General features: G+C 39.1%; 1 protein-coding gene across 1 annotated transcript in view; it reads right to left on the bottom strand.

Annotated features, from left to right (window-relative positions):
• Positions 1–11,528: 11,528 nt before the first annotated feature.
• UBR2 (ubiquitin protein ligase E3 component n-recognin 2) overlaps positions 11,529–19,879 on the bottom strand; it is a 689,885-nt gene continuing 681,534 nt past the window's right edge. The window contains 2 exon segments of the mRNA XM_053712365.1: positions 11,529–14,124; positions 14,268–14,369. Coding sequence (XP_053568340.1) covers positions 13,983–14,124; positions 14,268–14,369 — 244 coding nt within the window. The 3' untranslated portion in view covers positions 11,529–13,982.

Below are 19,879 nucleotides of genomic sequence, written 5' to 3'. Positions count from 1 at the left end.
ACATAAGGAACTGATATTATTACATATCAAAAATTTAAAAAATCCTACAAATTAAAGTGTATATATATATTTTACTTTTATCAGTTACACAGTTGATAACTACTAAAGCTCTTCTATATTAAAACAGATAAAACAGTTGTATGCCAACTTATTTTCATTTCAAATAATATCTGTTTTTAATATTTAACTTTGTTTTTCTCAAAAAAGCAGAGCACAAACATCTACCTGTATGGTACAGATATCTCTTTTCATTCAAATGTGCAATATAAAAGTATTCATTGTTGTACTGGACCTGGAGAAATTATACACAAGCTTTAAAATTCAAAGTGATTAAACACTTAAAGGAATAGTATTGTCAACATTTACATTCATCTTTCAGAAATAGCATGTAATTTTAAACAACTTTCCAATTTACTTCTTTTATCTTATTTGATTTGTTCTCTTGGTATCCTTTGTTGAAAAACATACCTAGGTAGGCTCGGGAGCAGCAATGTATTACTGGAAGCTAGCTTCTCACTGGAGGCTGTACACATAAACCTCTAGTCATTGGCTCACCCAATGTATTTGGCTAGCCCCTAATAGTACATTACTGTTCTTTCAACAATGGATACTGAGAATGAAACAAACTGAATAATAGAAGTAAATGAGAAATTTGTTTAAAATTGTATGTTCTATCTGAATCATGCATTATAATTTAAAGGGACATAATACTTGTATGCTAAATTACTTGAAAGTGATGCAGTATAACTGTAAAAAGCTGGCATGAAAATATCACCTGAGCATCTCTATGTAAAAAGGAAGATATTTTACCTCAAAATGTATTCAGCTCACCAGAGTAAGTGCTGTGTAAACAGTTTTATGTCAGCTGCTGTCCAGCTGCAAGTAAAAAAAAAACAAAACTAAAAAAACAATAGCCAATCAACATCATCAGTGCTGAGGTAATGCTTTGCCTTTTATTCAATAGAACTAGCTTAAACTGAATAGGAAAATAACATGACTGCGCCTGCACATGACAGATGCACACTCCCTAGGTTGTCCTGGGACTAGCATTCTGACTGGCTTGACTAAAGTCTCTTTACAGTGGGGTGAAAATACTTAGGAAATTTGAGCAAAATATCTTCCTTTTTTACATAGAGATGTTCAGGTGATATTTTCTAGTCAGCTTTTTACAGCTATGTTACATCACTTTCATGTGCTTCAACATTTGGGTATCATGTTCCTTTAATGAAAAATGCACTTGTTCTTTTAAGGCTGCTACCTATCTTTGCTTAAAAGCATCAAAGGCATATTCACACCCTTATCAGCTCTGTATTGGTTGGGAACATTTTTACAGCCAATCCAGAGCTCATATGAGAGTAATGTATATGCACGTGAAAAGCACTGGAGGCTGCAATACCTTTGGTGCTTTAAAAGAAAGAGAGGGAGCAGTATTTAGGAAAATAAGCACGCCATTTTTCATTTAAAAGATTATCATTGAAAAAAGTGCTTAATAAAGTCTATAGGGAATTGTATATCCCCCTTAAAAAGGGTAAAATATAGCAACTTTACAACTAATCTATAATGGGACAGAATATGCTGATATGTGTGTGTATAAAATGCTTTTGTAAATACATTTTGTATTTTTTTTGTCGACTATTTTGTTTGAAACACCATTAGGAACTCTCCTTGTAGGTGACAGTTTGTGATTTTGCACACCCATGTTACCCTGGTCAGCAGTTTTAAAAGGAGGGTTCGTTTAGGAGAGATCTATGTATATTTGAAGAACATAAACAGCAGAATTGAGAGGCAGAAATATAAAATGGAATATCCTTGCATAGGCAATATGAGCGACAAACATCAAGTGCACTAGCATAGTCATAAAGTAGCTGGAGGGATCCCGCGCATAGAATGTTACGGACCATCTAATGGCAGGTATAGGACAGTTATAGAACATGCCCAGATGCTGAGCCAGGAACATCAGAGACTAATCTTGATAGTGTAATATTTCTGTATTTATAGGAAATTTTGAATGATAATAATTCCATAAAAAGTAAGAAACACTAAACAAAGATGCGTTTATAAATAGTATATAACTACAGCAAAAGAAAAACATACGTAATTAAATTGTTTTTCCATTTTTTTTTTTACAATTAATTTTACTGGTCACTTAATTTGTTGATTGAAATATTCTCTGCTTAATCTGTTATGAACATCTTCATGAAATATTTCATTAACAAATTAAAATTTAAAGTTACAAATTAATATTATGTTTTCAAGTTTGTAGTCAATAAGGTTTTGCTTCAACATTTTTATGTAAAACCCCCCCAAAAAGTAATATTTTTAGTGCAGCATAAGATACAGTTTTTATCACATTGTCCAGACGGAGCCAAAAAAGTGGTTTCTCTATTTCTTTTTGTTATTAGGCACATCATTCTTACTAAACTAGTTAACCTATAAAAATCAGTTTTGATTCCAATTTGCCTTGGTTAATGAAAACAAAATATATAGATACTTAATAAAATACTTCTGAACATAATCAATGGAGTGGTCAATATCCTTATATTTATAATAAGATACATTATTAGTTTTATAAATGCAAGTTATTGATACTCCAGTTCTCTAAGTGCTGCATTGCATAATGGTCTTCAAAACATAGTGCCCCATATTATAATGAATAGGTGGAGTTATTTCCTTTTAGCATGAAGAAATTCAGCTGTATATCCACTGATACTAACCTTTACTGTTTAAAAAAACCTAATTGAACTGTATATCCTTAAAATATTTGCTGTAAAATTAAGGCTTAGCAATATTTTCAGAACAGAATGTGAGACATTTCAATATACAATTCTATTGGGCTGTAATACAAGAAAACTGTAAAATATTTGTCCATCTGGAGCCAAAAATATCATCATTTGTATTACTGTAAATGCTGTTTATTATACACTGTTTATTTTTTAGGTCCAGATTAAAAATCTATTGCAAGATATTACCGATAAAGGAACATTTTTATATTCGTCATGTTGTTTATCTGTTGTATTCTTTCTTATTTTTGCGGTGCCTATGAGCAAACGCTTCTATATTTTGATACAACTCATTGCATCAGAATTTCTAGGCAGCAGGAGGGTATGTGTGTGTTAAACTAATGATAAAGGGAACACAATCTTGCTTGGTACATAGATCTTTAAACAGAAAAGTGAGTTTGGGTTTATAAAAAGGCTTATGTAAAGGATAGGACTTTAAATGGATATTAAACCCAATTTTTTTCTTTCATAATTCAGATAGAGGATGCAATTTTAAGCAACTTTCTAATTTACTTCCGTTCTCTTGCTATCTTTATTTAAAAAGCAGTAATGTAAAGCTTAGGAGCCAGCACATTTTAGGTGCAGCCCTCTGGATAGTGATTGCTTATTGGTGACTGCATTCAGCCAACCAATAAGCAAGCACAACCCAGGTTCTGAACAAAAAACGGGCCAGCTCCTAAGCTTTACATTACTGCTTTTTAAATAAAGATAGCAAGAGAACAAAGACAAAAATGACAATAGGAGTAAATTAGAAAGTTGCTTAAAATTGCATGCTCTATCTGAACCATGAAAGAAAAATGTTGGATTTAGTGTCTCTTTAGACATTCTATAGATTTTTTTTTAAAATCATAGTAAAGAAATGCTGGCCTCAGTGTGTCAGATCAAACAGAATATACTGAAGCATTGAAGGCTCATGTACATTTATACTTGGAGTTGTGTGCAACAGAATTGTTATTAGTGTGCTGCTGTTAATCCTTTACAGGTGCCAGTTGGTAATGTTCTGGTTGCCGCCATCTTGCAGCTCACATATTCTTGTACTCTGTGACTGAAGTAGTGAATATTCACAGAACAATGTTGTTTGCTATTTTGTAACACACTTTTTCTTTTTATGTTTACTTTAAAAAAGAAATAAAAAAAACATACTAAGGGAGCACTGTTTCAAACGATTTTAACTTAGAGACACACTGATGCAGTAAAAGTGTAACTTCAATTTAATAGCAATGTACTATTTTAAAGGGACCGTATACACCAATTTTCATTTAACTGCATGTAATAGACACTACTATAAAGAATAATATTCACAGATACTGATATAAAAATCCAGTATAAAAAGGTAGCTGGAACACCCACTGCAAGTGAGAAATAGCAGACACTCCCCCTCCCCCTTCCTTTGCATATGAAAAGACTCTTTACACAAACAGGAGCAAGCTGGAGTAGGAATACATCAGTATTCTCCTAAAACTTTGGGGGATTGGTTAGGAGTCTGAAAATCAGCGCAATGATATTTAAAAATAAGCAAAACTATACCTTTTTAAAAACAAACAAACTGTATGGGCTATAGACATGGATCATCTACAAAACATTTATGCAAAGAAAAATCTAGTGTAATGTTTATTTAAGCCGTACATTCTAACATTAGGATGAGTATCCATTTCACCAGCAGGCATTTACTAACACAAGAACCAGATGCCATTTGCAAGTATTTATTTTACATAGTACTTAAGTGGCACGCTGCTATCTAGTGATAACATGAAGACTTCTACAGCATGAGAAAGCTTCTCTGTGAGAACCAGCCTCATCTCAGCATAATAAAACAGAATAATTGTCATGCTGCTGCCTAAGCACTTCCCAGAGGTTATCAACTGTTGACCTAATCTAAGAGTGTGTGATATAACATAATTTATGCAAGAACTTACCTGATAAATTCATTTCTTTCATATTGGCAAGAGTCCATGAGCTAGTGACGTATGGGATATACAATCCTACCAGGAGGGGCAAAGTTTCCCAAACCTCAAAATGCCTATAAATACACCCCTCACCACACCCACAATTCAGTTTAACGAATAGCCAAGTAGTGGGGTGATAGAAAAAGGAGTAAAAAGCATCAAAAAAAGGAACTGGAAATAATTGTGCTTTATACAAAAAATCATAACCACCATAAAAAGGGTGGGCCTCACGGACTCTTGCCAATATGAAAGAAATGAATTTATCAGGTAAGTTCTTACATAAATGATGTTTTCTTTCATGTAATTGACAATAGTCCATGAGCTAGTGACGTATGGGATAATAATACTCAAGATGTGGAACTCCACAGAAGAGTCACTAGAGGGAGGGATAAAAAATAATAACAGCCATTTTCCACTGAAAAAATTAAATCCACAACCCAAAAAAAAGTTTCTCTCATAATTGAAAAGAAAAAAACTTAAAACAAAAGCAGAGGAAACAAACAGCTGCCTGAAGAATTTTTCTACCAAAAACTGCTTTCGAAGAGGCAAATACATCAAAACGGTAGAATTTAGTAAATGTATGCAAAGACCACCAAGTTGCTGCTTTGCAAATCTGATCAACTGAAGCTTCATTCTTTAAAGTCCACGAAGTGGAGACTGATCTAGTAGAATGAGCTGTAATTCTCTGAGGCAGGGCCTGACCCGACTCCAAATAAGCCTGATGAATCAAAAGCTTTAACCAAGATGCCAAGGAAATGGCAGAAGCTTTCTGACATTTCCTAGAACCATAAAAGACTAGAAGTCTTCCTGAAATCTTTAGTAGCTTCAACATAATAATAGGGTAAAAAGAAAGGCGGACCCTATTCTTAGGGCACCACAGCCTGCAAAATCTTTCTCCGAAAAGCTGCTTCAGCTGAAGCAAAAACGTCAAACTTGTAAAATTTTGAAAAGGTATGCAAGGAAGACCAGGTAGGCGCCCTACAAATCTGATCCATAGAGGCCTCATTCTTGAAGGCCCAAGAGGAAGCCACAGCTCTAGTTGAATGAGCCTTAATCCTCTGAGGAGGCTTATGTCCCGCTGTCTCATAAGCTAAGCGAATAATGCTACTCAGCCAAAAGGACAAGGAAGTGGACAAGGCTTTCTGCCCCCTACGCTTCCCAGAATAGACAACAAACAAGGAAGAAGTTTGTCTAAACTCCTTCGTAGCCTGAAGATAGAACTTCAAGGCCCGAATCACATCCAAATTAAGAAGTAACCACTCCTTTGAAGGAGGAGGATTAGGACACAGAGAAGGAACCACAATCTCCTGATTGATGTTGCGATCTGAAACAAACTTAGGAAGAAAACCTTAGCCAGTACGAAGAACAGCCTTATCAGCATGGAATAATAGGTAAGGGGGCTCACATGGCAAGGCAGCCATCTCAGATATTCTGCGCGTCGAGCCAATAGCCAGTAGAAAAAGAACCTTCCAAGACAGTAATTTAATGTCAAATACATGCATAGGCTTAAACAGAGCCTTCTGCAAAACTTCAAGTACAAGATTTAAACTCCAAGGAGGAGCACTAGTTCTAAACACAGACCTTATTCTAGTCAGAGCCTGAACAAAAGACTGGACATCTGGAAGCTCAGCGAGCCTCTTGTGCAGTAAAACTGATAGGGCCGAAATCTGTCCCTTAAGGGAGCTAGCAGAAAGGCCCTTCTCCAGACTATTTTGGAGAAAGAATCCAGGAAAACCCTGACCTTATGCCAGGGGAATCCCCACTCTTCACACCAGAAGCAGTAGGTCCACCACACCTTATAATAGATGCGACGAGTAACCGGCTTATGAGCTTGAATGAGAGTATCAATAACTCTTTCAGAGAAACCTCTCATGGCTAGGACTAAGGATTTCAATCTCCACGCAGTCAGCCTCAGAGAATCTAGATTTTGATGAACAAAAGGACCTTGCACCAGCAGATCCCTGCGACAAGGTAACCTCCATGGAGGAGATGAGGACATCCCCACCAGGTCCGCAAACCACATCCTCCGCAGCCATGATGGAGCTATTAGAATCACTGATGCTTGCTCCTGCTTGATGTGGGCCAATACACGAGGGAGAAGTGGTAACGGTGGATAAATGTAGATCAGACTGAACTTCCAAGGCACTGCTAATGCATCTATTAGCTCCGCCTGAGGATCCCTGGACCGCGACCCATATATGGGTAGCTTGGAATTGAGCCGGGACGTCATGAGATCTATCTTTGGAGTCCCCCATCTGTTGCAAATCTCCACAAACACCTCGGGATGGAGAGACCATTCCCCCGGGTGAAAGGATTGTCTGCTGAGAAAATCCGCTTCCCAGTTGTCCACACCCGGAATGTGGATCGCTGACAACGAGTGGGCCTCCACACATTCCAGAATCCGAGATACTTCTCTCATAGCTAGGGAACTCCTCGTTCCCCCCTGATGGTTGATGTAAGCCACCGAGTTTATATTGTTCGATTGGAATCTGATAAACTGGGCCGATCCCAGAAGAGGCCAAGCTTTCAGAGCATTGAAGAACACTCAAAGTTCCAAGATGTTGATCGAGAGGAGGGATTCCTTTCGAGTCCACAGGCCCTGTGCCTTCCTTGCACCCCAAACAGGTCCCCATCCTGTGAGACTCGCGTCCGTAGTCACAATCTCCCAGGATGGTCTCAAGAAGGTGATCTGGACAGAGCCACTAGGAGAGCGATTCTCTCGGCCGGTTGTCCAGAGAAATCTGTTGAGACAGATCTGAATGATTGCCGTTCCACTGTCTCAGCATGCATAGTAGAAGAGGCCTGATATGGAATCTGGCAAAAGGAATGATGTCCATGCAGGACACCATGAGACCAATTACCTCCATACACCGAGCCACAGAGGGCCTTAAGGAGGTCTGGAGGGCAAGACAATTGGAAGTTAGCTTGCAACGTCTCTGGTCTGTAAGAAATATCCTCATGGATATGGAGTCTATTATCGTACCCAGGAATTCCACCCTGGTACTGGGAATAAGAGAACTCTTTTCTAAGTTTATCTTCCTTCCATGAGATCGAAGAAGAGTAAGAAGGGTTTTCGAATGGTCTTCTACCAGACGACAGGATGGTGCCTGTACTAGAATATCGTCTAAGTATGGTGCCACTGCTATCCCTCTGGTTCTGGCCACTGCGAGCAGAGCCCCTAGAACCTTCATAAAAAACTTTTGGAGCAGTAGCTAGACCAAACGGAAGTGCAATAAACTGGAAGTGCTCGTTCAGGAACGCAAATCTTAGGAACCTGAAGTGTTCATTGTGTATAGGGACATGAAGGTAGGCATCCTTCAGGTCTATCATGGTCATGAATTGTCCTTCCTGTACTAAAGGAAGAATGGACCTTATTGTCTCCATTTTGAACGTGACAGACAGGAATTTGTTTAAACACTTTAGGTCCAGAATTGGACTAAAAGTACCCACCTTCTGTGGGACCACAAACAGGTTTGAGTAGTACCCCAGACCCCTCTCTGTTGGAGTTACCAGTACAATGACCCTCAGGGCAGAGAGATCCCTCACACACCCTAGAAAAGTCTCTCTTTTCTGGACCTGAAGACAGGTTTGATAAGAGGAATCTGCCCCTGGGAGGATGAGACTTGAAACCTATCCTGTATCCTTGAGCAATGACCTCCAGTAACCACGGGTCTTGCACGTCCCCAAACCAAGCTTCTGAAAAGAGTGACAGTCTGCTCCCTACCAGATCCAAAACCGTATCGGGGCTGCCCCTTCAAGCCGACTTTGACTTGGCGGGCTTCTTAATCTGCTTCAACTTATTCCAGGACTGAGGAGGTTTCCAAGTTCCCTTGGACTGTTCCGGCTTTGCAGAGGGCTGCTGACGTTGGGATTTGTCCGAACGAAAATTAGGACCTTGTCCCTTAGGTTTGTTCTTCTTATCCTGCAGTAAAAAGGCACCCTTGCCTCCAGTAACTGTGGATGTGATTGAGTCCAGGCCTGGACCAAAACGAAACTTTCCCTTAAATGGGAGGGAAAGAAGTCTAGACTTTGAAGTCATGTTCGCAGACCAAGACTTCAGCCAGAGTGCCCTACGGGCTAACACAGAAAAACCTGAAACCTTGGCATTCAGGAGAATAATCTGCATATTTGCATCACAAAAAAAAGAATAAGCTACCCTTAAGGGCTTAATTCTTTTCTTGATCGTGTCGAAGGTACCTTGATCAACTCAGATAAGGAGTCGCACCAGTAGGTAGCCGCTCCTGCAACCGCAGCAACAGCCGCTGCCGGTTGAAACAAATATCCTGTATGCTGAAACATCCTTAATAGCTTCTTATCCATGGGCTTCTTAAATGATAAACTATCCTTAAGTGGGATAGTAGTGCGCTTAGGAAGCGTGGAGATAGCACTGTCTACTTTAGGGACGCAACCCCACAACTCCAACTGAGAGTCCAGAACTGGGAACAATTTCTTAAAGGAAGAAGAAGGGGAAAAAGAAGAACCTAGTCTTTCCCATTCATTCTTAATAATGTTCACCATCTTTAAGGGAACCGGGAAAGTCTGTGGTACAACCCTGTCCTCGTAGACCTTATCTAATTCAGGAATACAAGGTTCCTCAGGTAATTTAGGTTCTGGAACCTCTAAAGTAGCCAAAACTTCCTTTAGCAGAAAGCGTATGTGTTCAATCCTAAATCTATAGTCTGGTTCCTCCGCAGCTGGAGGCTTAGAGGCAGCAGATCCTGACTCAGAAAGAGCATCCTCTGAAGTATCAGAGGCATCTTCATCATCAGATAATATATCAGATAAATCCAACACGCTAGTAGATGACCCGTGGGAAGAATAGCAATATTTAACCTTTCGCTTGCACTTAGCAGGGCGAGGTAAAGCACTAAAGGCCGCAGACACTGCGGTCTATAACTGTTCAGTAAAGTCTGGCGGTAAAAGGGCCCCTCCAGATGGAGGAATAGGAGTGCTACGGGAAGCTGCATGTGTATTAGGAGATGAATGTATGGTGCGCACCTCACGGGACGGAGACTCCTCAGAGGTAGAAGGCTCAGTAGTACTAAACATATTAGCTGTCTTTGATATCATTTTTTTATCAAGGCATGTAGAACATAACTAAGCAGGCTGGTATACAGTGGCCTCCTCACAATATAGAAAGGCATTAGATTTAGGTAAAGAGGGAGTACCCTATAACGTATGAGAGTCATCTATAGCTTGCGCTTATAAATAGGACCACAGACAAAAATAAATGGCACCTTTATACCCCCAATGGCTGGGGCACTCACCACCTCCTATGACCCAGGCCCAAGAGAGAAACCACTTTGTCTCCAGACAACCCCACGGTCAGGAAGAGAATCAATGTGACCACACCCGGTCACGTGGTGCGCCATGCAGGACCGCCCCTGCACCACTAAAAAGCGTGCCAAGCCTAAAAGGCTGTGCAGCTCTCCAAAATGAAAGTAAAACCTATACGTTCCAACATCTGCCTGAGCCTCATCTCACACATGTCACAGCATAAACACAATATTTAAAATATGTGATTAATCCTCCCCTCTTCCATAATCCCTTTCCGGAGACATTAACCCCTGATTCCATTCATATAAAAGGAGTCACTGTGACCTTGTCTTCTTGCGTTATCAAATGTGTATAAAAAAATTAAACAATCTTACCGGAATCTATGCCATGGAACTGAAACACAGCTTCTCAAGTTTGACAGTCTTGTAGCATCGCTCCTGACATAGACTTAAGCAGGCAGTGAAACTGATTGCTTAGGAGATGTTAATACGAGTCTGGATGGGTTCGCAGAAAGACTCTCCCTGCATCTCTAGACTCTAACATTCGTCAATGCTCTCACTGAGAGGCTGACAATACTACTTAAAACTCCAGTCCCATTCCAAAGAGTACTACCCTCCATAAGGAACTACTCTGTATCTTCTGACGCTTCTCTGCCAACCTCCTGTGACGAAAGGCAGAGAATGACTGGGGGATGAGGGAAGTGGGGGAGGTATTTAAGCCTTTGGCTGGGGTGTCTTTACCTCCTCCTGGTGGCCAGGTTCAGTATTTCCCACAAGTAAGGAAAGAAGCCGTGGTGGACTCTCCTCATATTAAGAAGGAAAATGTATTACGTATAAGGAAAAATGTTGCTGTCATTATTTTGCCTGCTTTGATGTAAAATACCTCTGAAAATTTTTCTTGTTCCATTGCCCTCAGAGAGTAAAATTTGTCCTAAATAAAGTACGTAGAAGGTTGTAGTGCCGGCTACATTTGCATCTGTCCCTTTGGCCACATCAAAGGTTACCAGGTACACGAATTGCACCAGAATGTTCATAGGGTGTATTCTATGAACTGTTCTTATTTTGCTAAACCTTATAAATTGTACTTACAAAATGTTAAATGACTTCTGAATACACATATATGTAGCGCTTATTTATAATATTATTTTTTTAATGGCACTAGAACACTGCAGTCAGTGCACTGGGCCTAAGGTATTACTATCATATGTGCTCTAAATTCTTGAACAAATAAACTATGGCCTTGAAATGCCTGTGTTTAAAATATTTATTAAAAGTTTACCCTGTAATCTGTAAACTGATGAGCAAGCTTTCTTAAATTGTAGCACAGTGACCTGCCAGTTATTAACACTAATATGATAATCATCTTTACAATTTAGTATGGAAACTGCAGATGCTGCACTTGCAAGTATTTTCATAATCCTAAGCTTAATAGTGACATATCTGAGTCTCAGCCAAAGACAAACATGTCTACATCAGCCAAACGTATGATATCCTTAAAGCCAAAGGAACAAAAGAACAATACTGGAGACAGCTAAAGCATTTATTTGGGATAAGTTGTATATTTTTTTTTATACATATGTTACATTCAAATATTACAAGTTTCATGTATATTATAGACAAAGTAAAATTCTTTCAAATAGAATTCCATTCATACATTTTTACATTGACATTTCTACAATGAACATAAATACATGCTAAGAAAAAGAGGAACATTATAGAAAATTAATCATGTAATAAAGAAAGCCTGTCTAATGAAAGATCAGGAGAGTTCTATAATAAATGGATAATTTTGCATCCAGAGGAACTTTAAAAGTACGCAGCTGGGAGCAAGAGGTTTAAGAAAAGCTTAATTTATTAAACAAATGGAGATTTTATCCTGTTGGTCTACAACGTAGTCACATCACCATACATCTGAATACGCATCATCCAAAACATATAAAGCTACTTTACAAAAATTGCTTTAGAGGAATTGGAGGAAAACATACGAAACAGATATTAATAGCTAAGGGATGAAATGCACACTCAAAAAAAAATAAATGTTCATATAAAAAGTAGACAAGATTGCTGCAATTTCTACAGCAGGTATTTTCAATATGGCGGCAACCCTGTTTAAATTGTGATGAAAGTGAATATATGGAGACTACCTGGTAGTCAATGCTATAAACCATATCATTAAGGTCTGCCTGATTTATAAAGGTTAGACATGACGTCTCAGTCTGCTAATGCCTTTTACTTAAATGTCAATCCTAAGAAGTTGTCGAAAAAAGCAGGAAAAAAAAGTTTGAAGAAATAAAGTGTTGTAATTAAATGAGAACAGAACATTCTTCCTAAAGACAGACCATTGAGACTGTTGCAGTCCTCGATCTATACCAAAATTAAATATTTTACTTATTTGTTCCATGAAATCTAGCACACTTTGTAAAGATGTTGTGGGTTACCTAACACAAATGATGCAATTTTATCTAAAGACAAAGCATTACAAAGGCAGCCATTGCTGCGGCTAGTTTGGCTCTGAGCACTAATGGGTGCTATTACTTACAAGGTCTTATGATCTACCTACTAATTCATAACTTGTCTTCATATTGTGTACTTTACAGTTGACAGTTAAACACTGGAAACAAAAAAATAAGCAAGATCTGAACTGCTGATGTGCTATTTGCATATCATATTGTGACTTATTAAAGGTGCAAAAATACAGGTCTATATCAATCTCAACAAACGCAAATTATTTGCATGCCTTACTGAAACAAATCTGCCATAAAGAGGGTGATCTGTGGAGTGTTTGTTCCATTTAGTAATAATTGAAAAAGTCAACATTATGTGAGTGTGTTTGTATGTATGTGTATATATATATATATATATACACACAAACACAAATATATATATATATATATATATATATATATATATATATATATATATATATATATATATATATATATCTCAATCATGAAACACAACATGATATAGACCTTAAAATCAAATTAAATTTGTGAAGAATTATTTAAAAAGACTTATTATTGAGCTGTTTATTTAGAACTCAGCACCTCAGGTCTCAAATAAATATCATACAAATGTAAAGGAAACAGAACTTGGTCTTGTGCAAAAAAAGTTGGCAAGCAAGGAGATTCTTAATTGCACATAAGCATTAAACGCTGAATTGCTAAACAATATAAGGATGGCTAGTAACAGCACTAAGCAATAAAGTATTGGTGGTAAAAGTGTAATAGATAGCAAAGTGTTCAGAATAATACAAGCCCTGTAGGTGTAATCAGCATTAAATAAGTGTGCAACATCCTTGTATACCCAGCATGTGTAAGTAGGCAAAATTCACCATTAAATCTTTCCAGACTCTACAGATTCACAAGCTCATGTTATGCTATAGAGCTTATTCACTACAGTTTACTGAGAGAACCAGCATCATAGAATAAAATAAATGAATCTTGAAAGGCCATACTTAGTGAAATTTCACTGTGTCTAGCATTGTTAACTCCATTATTTATCCCTTAGCTATAGACTATTCCTCACTGCATACCCCATGTATGTTATTGTGTGGCACCTCTCATCACTGACATGATAGATCTTTATTCTATATATAGTCTAGGGGCTTCTCTACCAGTGATACAAAGTTGCAAAAATGAAGAGGCTGATTTGATCCACAGCAAAGTATTGCTTTTCTTAATAACTTTAAATGAAAAGCCGTACCCCTCCTTCGATCCATGCTGAAAACACACCTCATGTCACATTCCTAGATTAGAATCTCAAACCTTATGTATCTTACACAATGTGTAGGAAGCACGATAAAATGCTCAGAAATCCAACTTGCAAGATGAAGTTTGGAGCTCTGCTAGGAAAACCACTTTTATTCAATAAGCTAAAAAATAAAATATAAATTAAAGAATTGCGCTGTTTGCACAATAAGCTGTTCTTAGTCACAGTTTTTTTTTTTAAAAGTAAGAACTGCTAAAACTAAATCTGTATTATAAATGTTGCCATTCAATGCCAGTAAGAGTCTGATTTGCTTCTTGCGCACGTCCAATTTCTTCTGTAATACTGTGCTGTTGCCAGAGCTTTTGGATTTTTTTGAAGCGCTCTTTGCAGAGATGCAGAGGATTGCCACGTCTAAACAAAAATAGGGCAGAAAATAGCATATTAGAGATTTTTCTGAATTTTTCTCAATGAAGATCTGAACATTTTTTTTAACATAAATCTAGAATTTGCAGAAATATTAAATAGACAATAAAAATGTTGGTATTTTTATATACCTGAGTCCTTGATCGGTCTCTCCATAATCGTCAAGGTATGGTGGCGCATAGAAGCAGCCCTTTGTTTTGCCAGCCAAGAACAGAACTTGGCATTCTCTGACTCTGTAAAGCAAATAATATTTATGATACAGTAAGGATGGTTGTCTTGTCAGAAATAATGGAAATTTGGTGAAATATGTGGGACTGTTATGACACCACTATATTTTTATGAAAACATTCTGAAACTAAATGGTCTACTGGTGTGGGGTTGTGTCAGGAAAATAGTAGGAATCTGCCTATACACAGCAACATAGCATCCAAATCCATGAAAAAAATCACAAGCACAATGCTAGCAGTCTTAGTGCGAAAGTGGTGTCTACGTAACAATTTATATATAGATGGTAAGGTATCAGGTAATTACCAATAGGGGCTGCAAAACCTATATAGGCTTCCTGCTTATATACTTTCTGATACAACATTACAAGACTATGAAAAACATCAATAAGAATGCATACTGACAATTCAGAAATGTACATATTTAGTTCACTAGGTACTCATTCAATTAATGGAACTGATCTCGGTCGAGAAAAACCTGGAAATTATTGTATACATAAATGACTAGTGTAAAGCATGAATAATAAAACAGGTCAGGGATTAGTCTGTCCATAAACAAAGAACAACAAAAAAATAATAATTCCAGCTTTTTAACTAAACATCCTTATAGAGACATTGAAATAAGCATAAAAGAACTCAATGGATAAGACATAAAATAGAAACATAATTACAAAATGTGTATACCACATCGTAATGAAACAAAAATATAAAATATATATATTATCAAATTCAAATATTAATAATTCATCATTCTCTAAAGTTAATCATTGTTTGGAAAGCACAATAAATAGAATACGTAGTATTAGATGTTCTACGTAGGGCAGAAGTGTTTTAATGGATAAGACATAAAAAAAGTAACATTAAAAAAACAAAATGTATGCTTACCTGATACATTTCTTTCTTTCCAGATATGGTGAGTCCACAATGTCATCAATTACTAGTGGGAATATCACTCCTGGCCAGCAGGAGGAGGCAAAGAGCACCACAGCAAAGCTGTTAAAGGGATACTAAACCCAATTTTTTTTCTTTCATGATTCAGATAGAGCATGAGATTTTAAGCATCTTTCTAATTTACTCCTATTATCATTTTTTCTTTGTTCTCATGCTATCTTGATTTGAAAAAGCAGTACTGTAGGCTTTAGAGCCAGACCATTTTTTGTTCAGCACATGGGTAGCACTTGCTGATTTGTGGCTAAATGTAGCAAACCAATCAGCAGCTCTACTAAGGTGCTGAACTAAAAAATGGGCCGGCTCCTAACCTTTTATTACTGCTTTTTCAAATCAAGATAACATGAGAACAAAGAAAAATTAATAATAAGAGTAAATTAGAAAGTTGCTTAAAATTGCATGCTCTATCTGAATCATGAAAGAAAAAACGTGGGGTTAGTATCCCTTTAAGTGTCACTCCCCTACCCACAATCCCCAGTCATTCAACTGAAAGGAAAATGGAAATAAGAAATACTCTTTCCTAAGATATGGCGAGTCCACAATGTCATCAATTACTAGTGGGAACCAACACCCAAGCTAGAGGACACAGATGACTAGGGAGGGATAACAAGACAGGCAGACCTAAACAGAAGGCACCACCGCTTGAAGAACCTTTCTCCCAAAAGAAGCCTTGGCCGAGACAAAAGTATCAAATTTGGAAAAAGTATGCAGAGAGGACCAAGTTGCAGCCTTGCAAATCTGTTCCACAGAAGCTTCATTTTGAAAGCCCAAGAAGAGGAGACAGCCCTCGTGGAATGAGCCGTAATTCTCTCTGAAGGCTGCTGACCAGCAGTCTCATAAGCGTAACAAATTATGCTTCTCAACCAGAGAGGAAGAGAAGTAGCAGTGGCTTTCTGGCCCTTACGCTTTCCAGAGAAACAAACAAACAGGGCAGAAGACTGGCGAAAGTCCTTAGTCGCCTGTAGATAGAATTTTAGAGCACGCACAACATCCAGGTTGTGCAACAGATGTTCTTTAACAGGAGGAGGATTAGGACATAGGGAATAAACAACAATTTCCTGATTAATATTTCTGTCTGAAACAACTTTGGGAAGAAAACCCAACTTAGTATAAAGAACCGCCTTATCAGCATAAAAAATAATATAAGGTGAATCACACTGCAGGGCCAAGAGTTCAGAAACTCTCTGAGCAGAAGAGATAGCAAAAAGAAACAAAACCTTCCAAGATAACGTAGTATCTATGGAATACATTGGCTCAAACGGAGCCTGTTGCAAAACTGTAAGAACAAGTTTAAGACTCCAAGGAGGAGCAACAGACTTAAACACAGGCCTGATTCTGACCAGGGCCTGACAAAAAGATTGAACATCTGGTACATCCGCCAGACACTTATGTAACAGAATAGATAATGCAGAAATCTGACCTTTCAGAGTACCGACTGACAAACCCTTCTCCAGACCTTCCTGGAGAAAAGACAAAATCCTAGGAATCCTGACCCTACTCCAAGAGTAGCCCTTGGTTTAACACCAATAAAGGTATTTACGCCATACCTTATGGTAAATCATTCTAGTAACAGGCTTACGAGCCTTAATCATAGTCTCAACGACCAACTCAGAAAAACCATGCTTAGACAGAACAAATCTTTCAATATCCAAGCAGTCAGCTTCAGAGAAACGAGATTTGGGTGAAGGAATGGACCCTGAGTAAGAAGGTCCTCCCTCAGAGGCAACCTCCAAGGTGGAAGAGATGACATCTTCACTAGATCTGCATACCAGATCCTGCGAGGCCATGCAGGGGCTATTAGAATTACCGATACTCTCTTATGTTTGATACGAGCAATGACTCGTGGAAGGAGAGCAAACGGAGGAAACAGGTATGCTAGACTGAAATCCCAAGGAACCGCCAGAGCATCTATTAGGGCGGCTTGCAGATCTCTTGACCTTGAACCGTACCTTGGAATCTTGGCGTTCTGCCGAGACATCATCAGATCCAACTCCAGCACCCCCCATTTGAGGGTTAACTTGGAGAACACCTCCGGATGGAGAGCCCACTCCCCGGGATTAAATGTCTGTCTGCTCAGGAAATCCACTTCACAGTTGTCCACTCCTGGAATGTGGATGGCAGATAGACAGCAATTGTGAGCTTCCGCACACTGAACAATCCGAGCCACCTCCTTCATGGCTAAGGAACTCCGAGTTCCTCCCTGGTGGTTGATGTACGCCACTGAGGTTATATTGTCCAACTGGAACCTGATAAACCGGGTTAAGGACAACTGAGGCCAAGCCATCAGAGCATTGAAAATTGCTCTCAACTCCAAGATGTTTATGTGGAGAGCAGACTCCTCCCGAGTCCATAGTCCTTGCGCCTTTAACGAGTCCCAGACTGCTCCCCAGCCCAGCAGGCTGGCGTCCGTGGTCACAATCACCCAGGAAGGTCTCCAGAACCATGTGCCCTGAGATAGATGCTCCTGAGAAAGCCACCACGGAAGAGTCTCTTGTTGACTGATCTAGATCTATCCTCAGAGAGATCCGAATGGTCCCCATTCCATTGCCTGAGCATGCATAACTGCAGAGCTCTCAAATGGAATTGAGTAAAGGGAATGATGTCCATGGAAGCGACCATCAGACCAATTACCTCCATACATTGAGCCACTGATGGCCGAACAGACTGCAGAGAGGCGCAAGAGGAAAGAATCTTTGATTTTTTTTACCTCCGTCAGAAATATTTTCATAGCTAGGGAATGTATTATGGTCCCTAAAAAAACTACCCTTGTAGCTTGAACAAGGGGACTCTTTTCCAGATTCACTTTCCATCCGTGGGAAAGTAGAAAAGACAACAAGATCTCTGTATGAGAGTTTGCTTGTTGAAAAGATGGCGCCTGAACCAATATGTCGTCCAGGTACGGCGCTACAGCAATTCCCCGAGACCTAATCACTACCAAGAGAGCCCCCAGAACCTTTGAGAAAATTCTGGGAGCTGTGGCAAGGCCAAACGGAAGAGTCACAAAGAGAATCTCAGGAACTTGTGATGATCCCTGTGAATGGGAACATGAAGATACACATCCTTCAGGTCTATGGTTGTCATGAACTGATCCTCTTGGACTAAAGGAAGAATGGAACTAATAGTTTCCATCTTGAAGGACGGTACTCTGAGAAACTTGTTGAGACACTTCAGGTCTAGAATAGGTCGGAAAGTTCCCTCTTCTTTGGGAACCACAAACAGATTGGATTATAAACCTAGGCCCTGTTCCTGGACAGGAACTGGAACTATCACTCCCGGGGAGGAAAGATCCTAAACACATTTCAAGAACGCCTCTCTTTTTATCTGGTCTACAGATAATCTTGAGAGGTGGAACCTGCCCCTGGGAGGAAAGGTCTTGAGTGCTTTTCTGTAACCCTGAGATTCTATGTCCACAGCCCAAGGATCTGGGACATCTCATATCCATGCTTGATAAAACAGAGAAAGTCTGCCCCCCACTTGATCCAATCCCGAATCGGGGGCGAACCCTTCATGTTGATTTAGACTCGGCTGCGGGTTTCTTTGATTGCTTCCCCTTGTTCCAAGACTGATTGGGTTTCCAAGAAGACTTGGACTGTTCCTGCCTGGAAAGAGGAAGAATTTCCTTTGAAGTTACAATTTCCTTTGAAGTTACAAAAGGAACGAAAATTACTCCGACGTCCTTCAGGTCTATTCTTCTTATCTTGTGGTAGAAAAGACCCTTTTCCACCCGTGATATCTGCCAGACCAGGACCAAACAAGGTCTTACCCTTGTAGGGAATCGCCAGAAGTTTGGACTTAGAGGTAACATCAGCAGACCAAGATTTCAGCCACAATGCCCTTCAGGCTAGCACAGCGAAGCCAGATATATTTCAGTTAAATAACCTGCAAGGTGGCATCAGAAATAAAGGAATTGGCTAACTTAAGAGCCTTAATCCTGTCTTGGATCTCCTCCAAGGGAGTCTCTACCTGAAGAGAATCACACAAGGCGTTGAATCAATAGGATGCCGCACTTGACACAGTGGCAATACATACTGCAGGTTGCCATTGGAGCTCTTGATGAACATACATCCTTTTCAAATAAGCCTCCAGCTTTTTGTCCATTGGATCCTTAAAGGAGCAGCTATCCTCTATAAGTATTGTAGTTCTCTTAGCCAAAGTAGAAATGGCCCCTTCTACTTTAGGCACCATGTGCCATGATTCTCTAATGGAGTAAGCGACAGGAAATATCTTTTTAAAGACAGGAGACAGGGAAAAAGGTATCCCTGGCTTCTCCCATTCCTGTGTAATAATCTCTGTAGCACGGTCTGGAACAGGAAACACATCCGCAGAGGAAGGAACATCAAAGTATCTATTAAGTTTACTAGATTTCTTAGGGTTGACAACGACAGGAGTATCAGAGTCGTCCAGGGTAGCCAAAACTTCCTTTAACAGTACACAAAGGTGTTCAAGCTTAAATCTGAAGGATACAACTTCAGCATCAGATGAAGGAATTATACTGTACGAATCTGAGATTTCACCCTCAGAGGTTACCGATGTATCTTCCTCATCAGACTTATGAGAGAGGGCAACTTGGT

The sequence above is a fragment of the Bombina bombina genome, chromosome 4, assembly GCF_027579735.1.
Source record: "Bombina bombina isolate aBomBom1 chromosome 4, aBomBom1.pri, whole genome shotgun sequence".
NCBI classification, from domain to species: Eukaryota; Metazoa; Chordata; class Amphibia; order Anura; family Bombinatoridae; genus Bombina; species Bombina bombina.
This window is presented reverse-complemented; position numbering and strand designations above follow the sequence as displayed.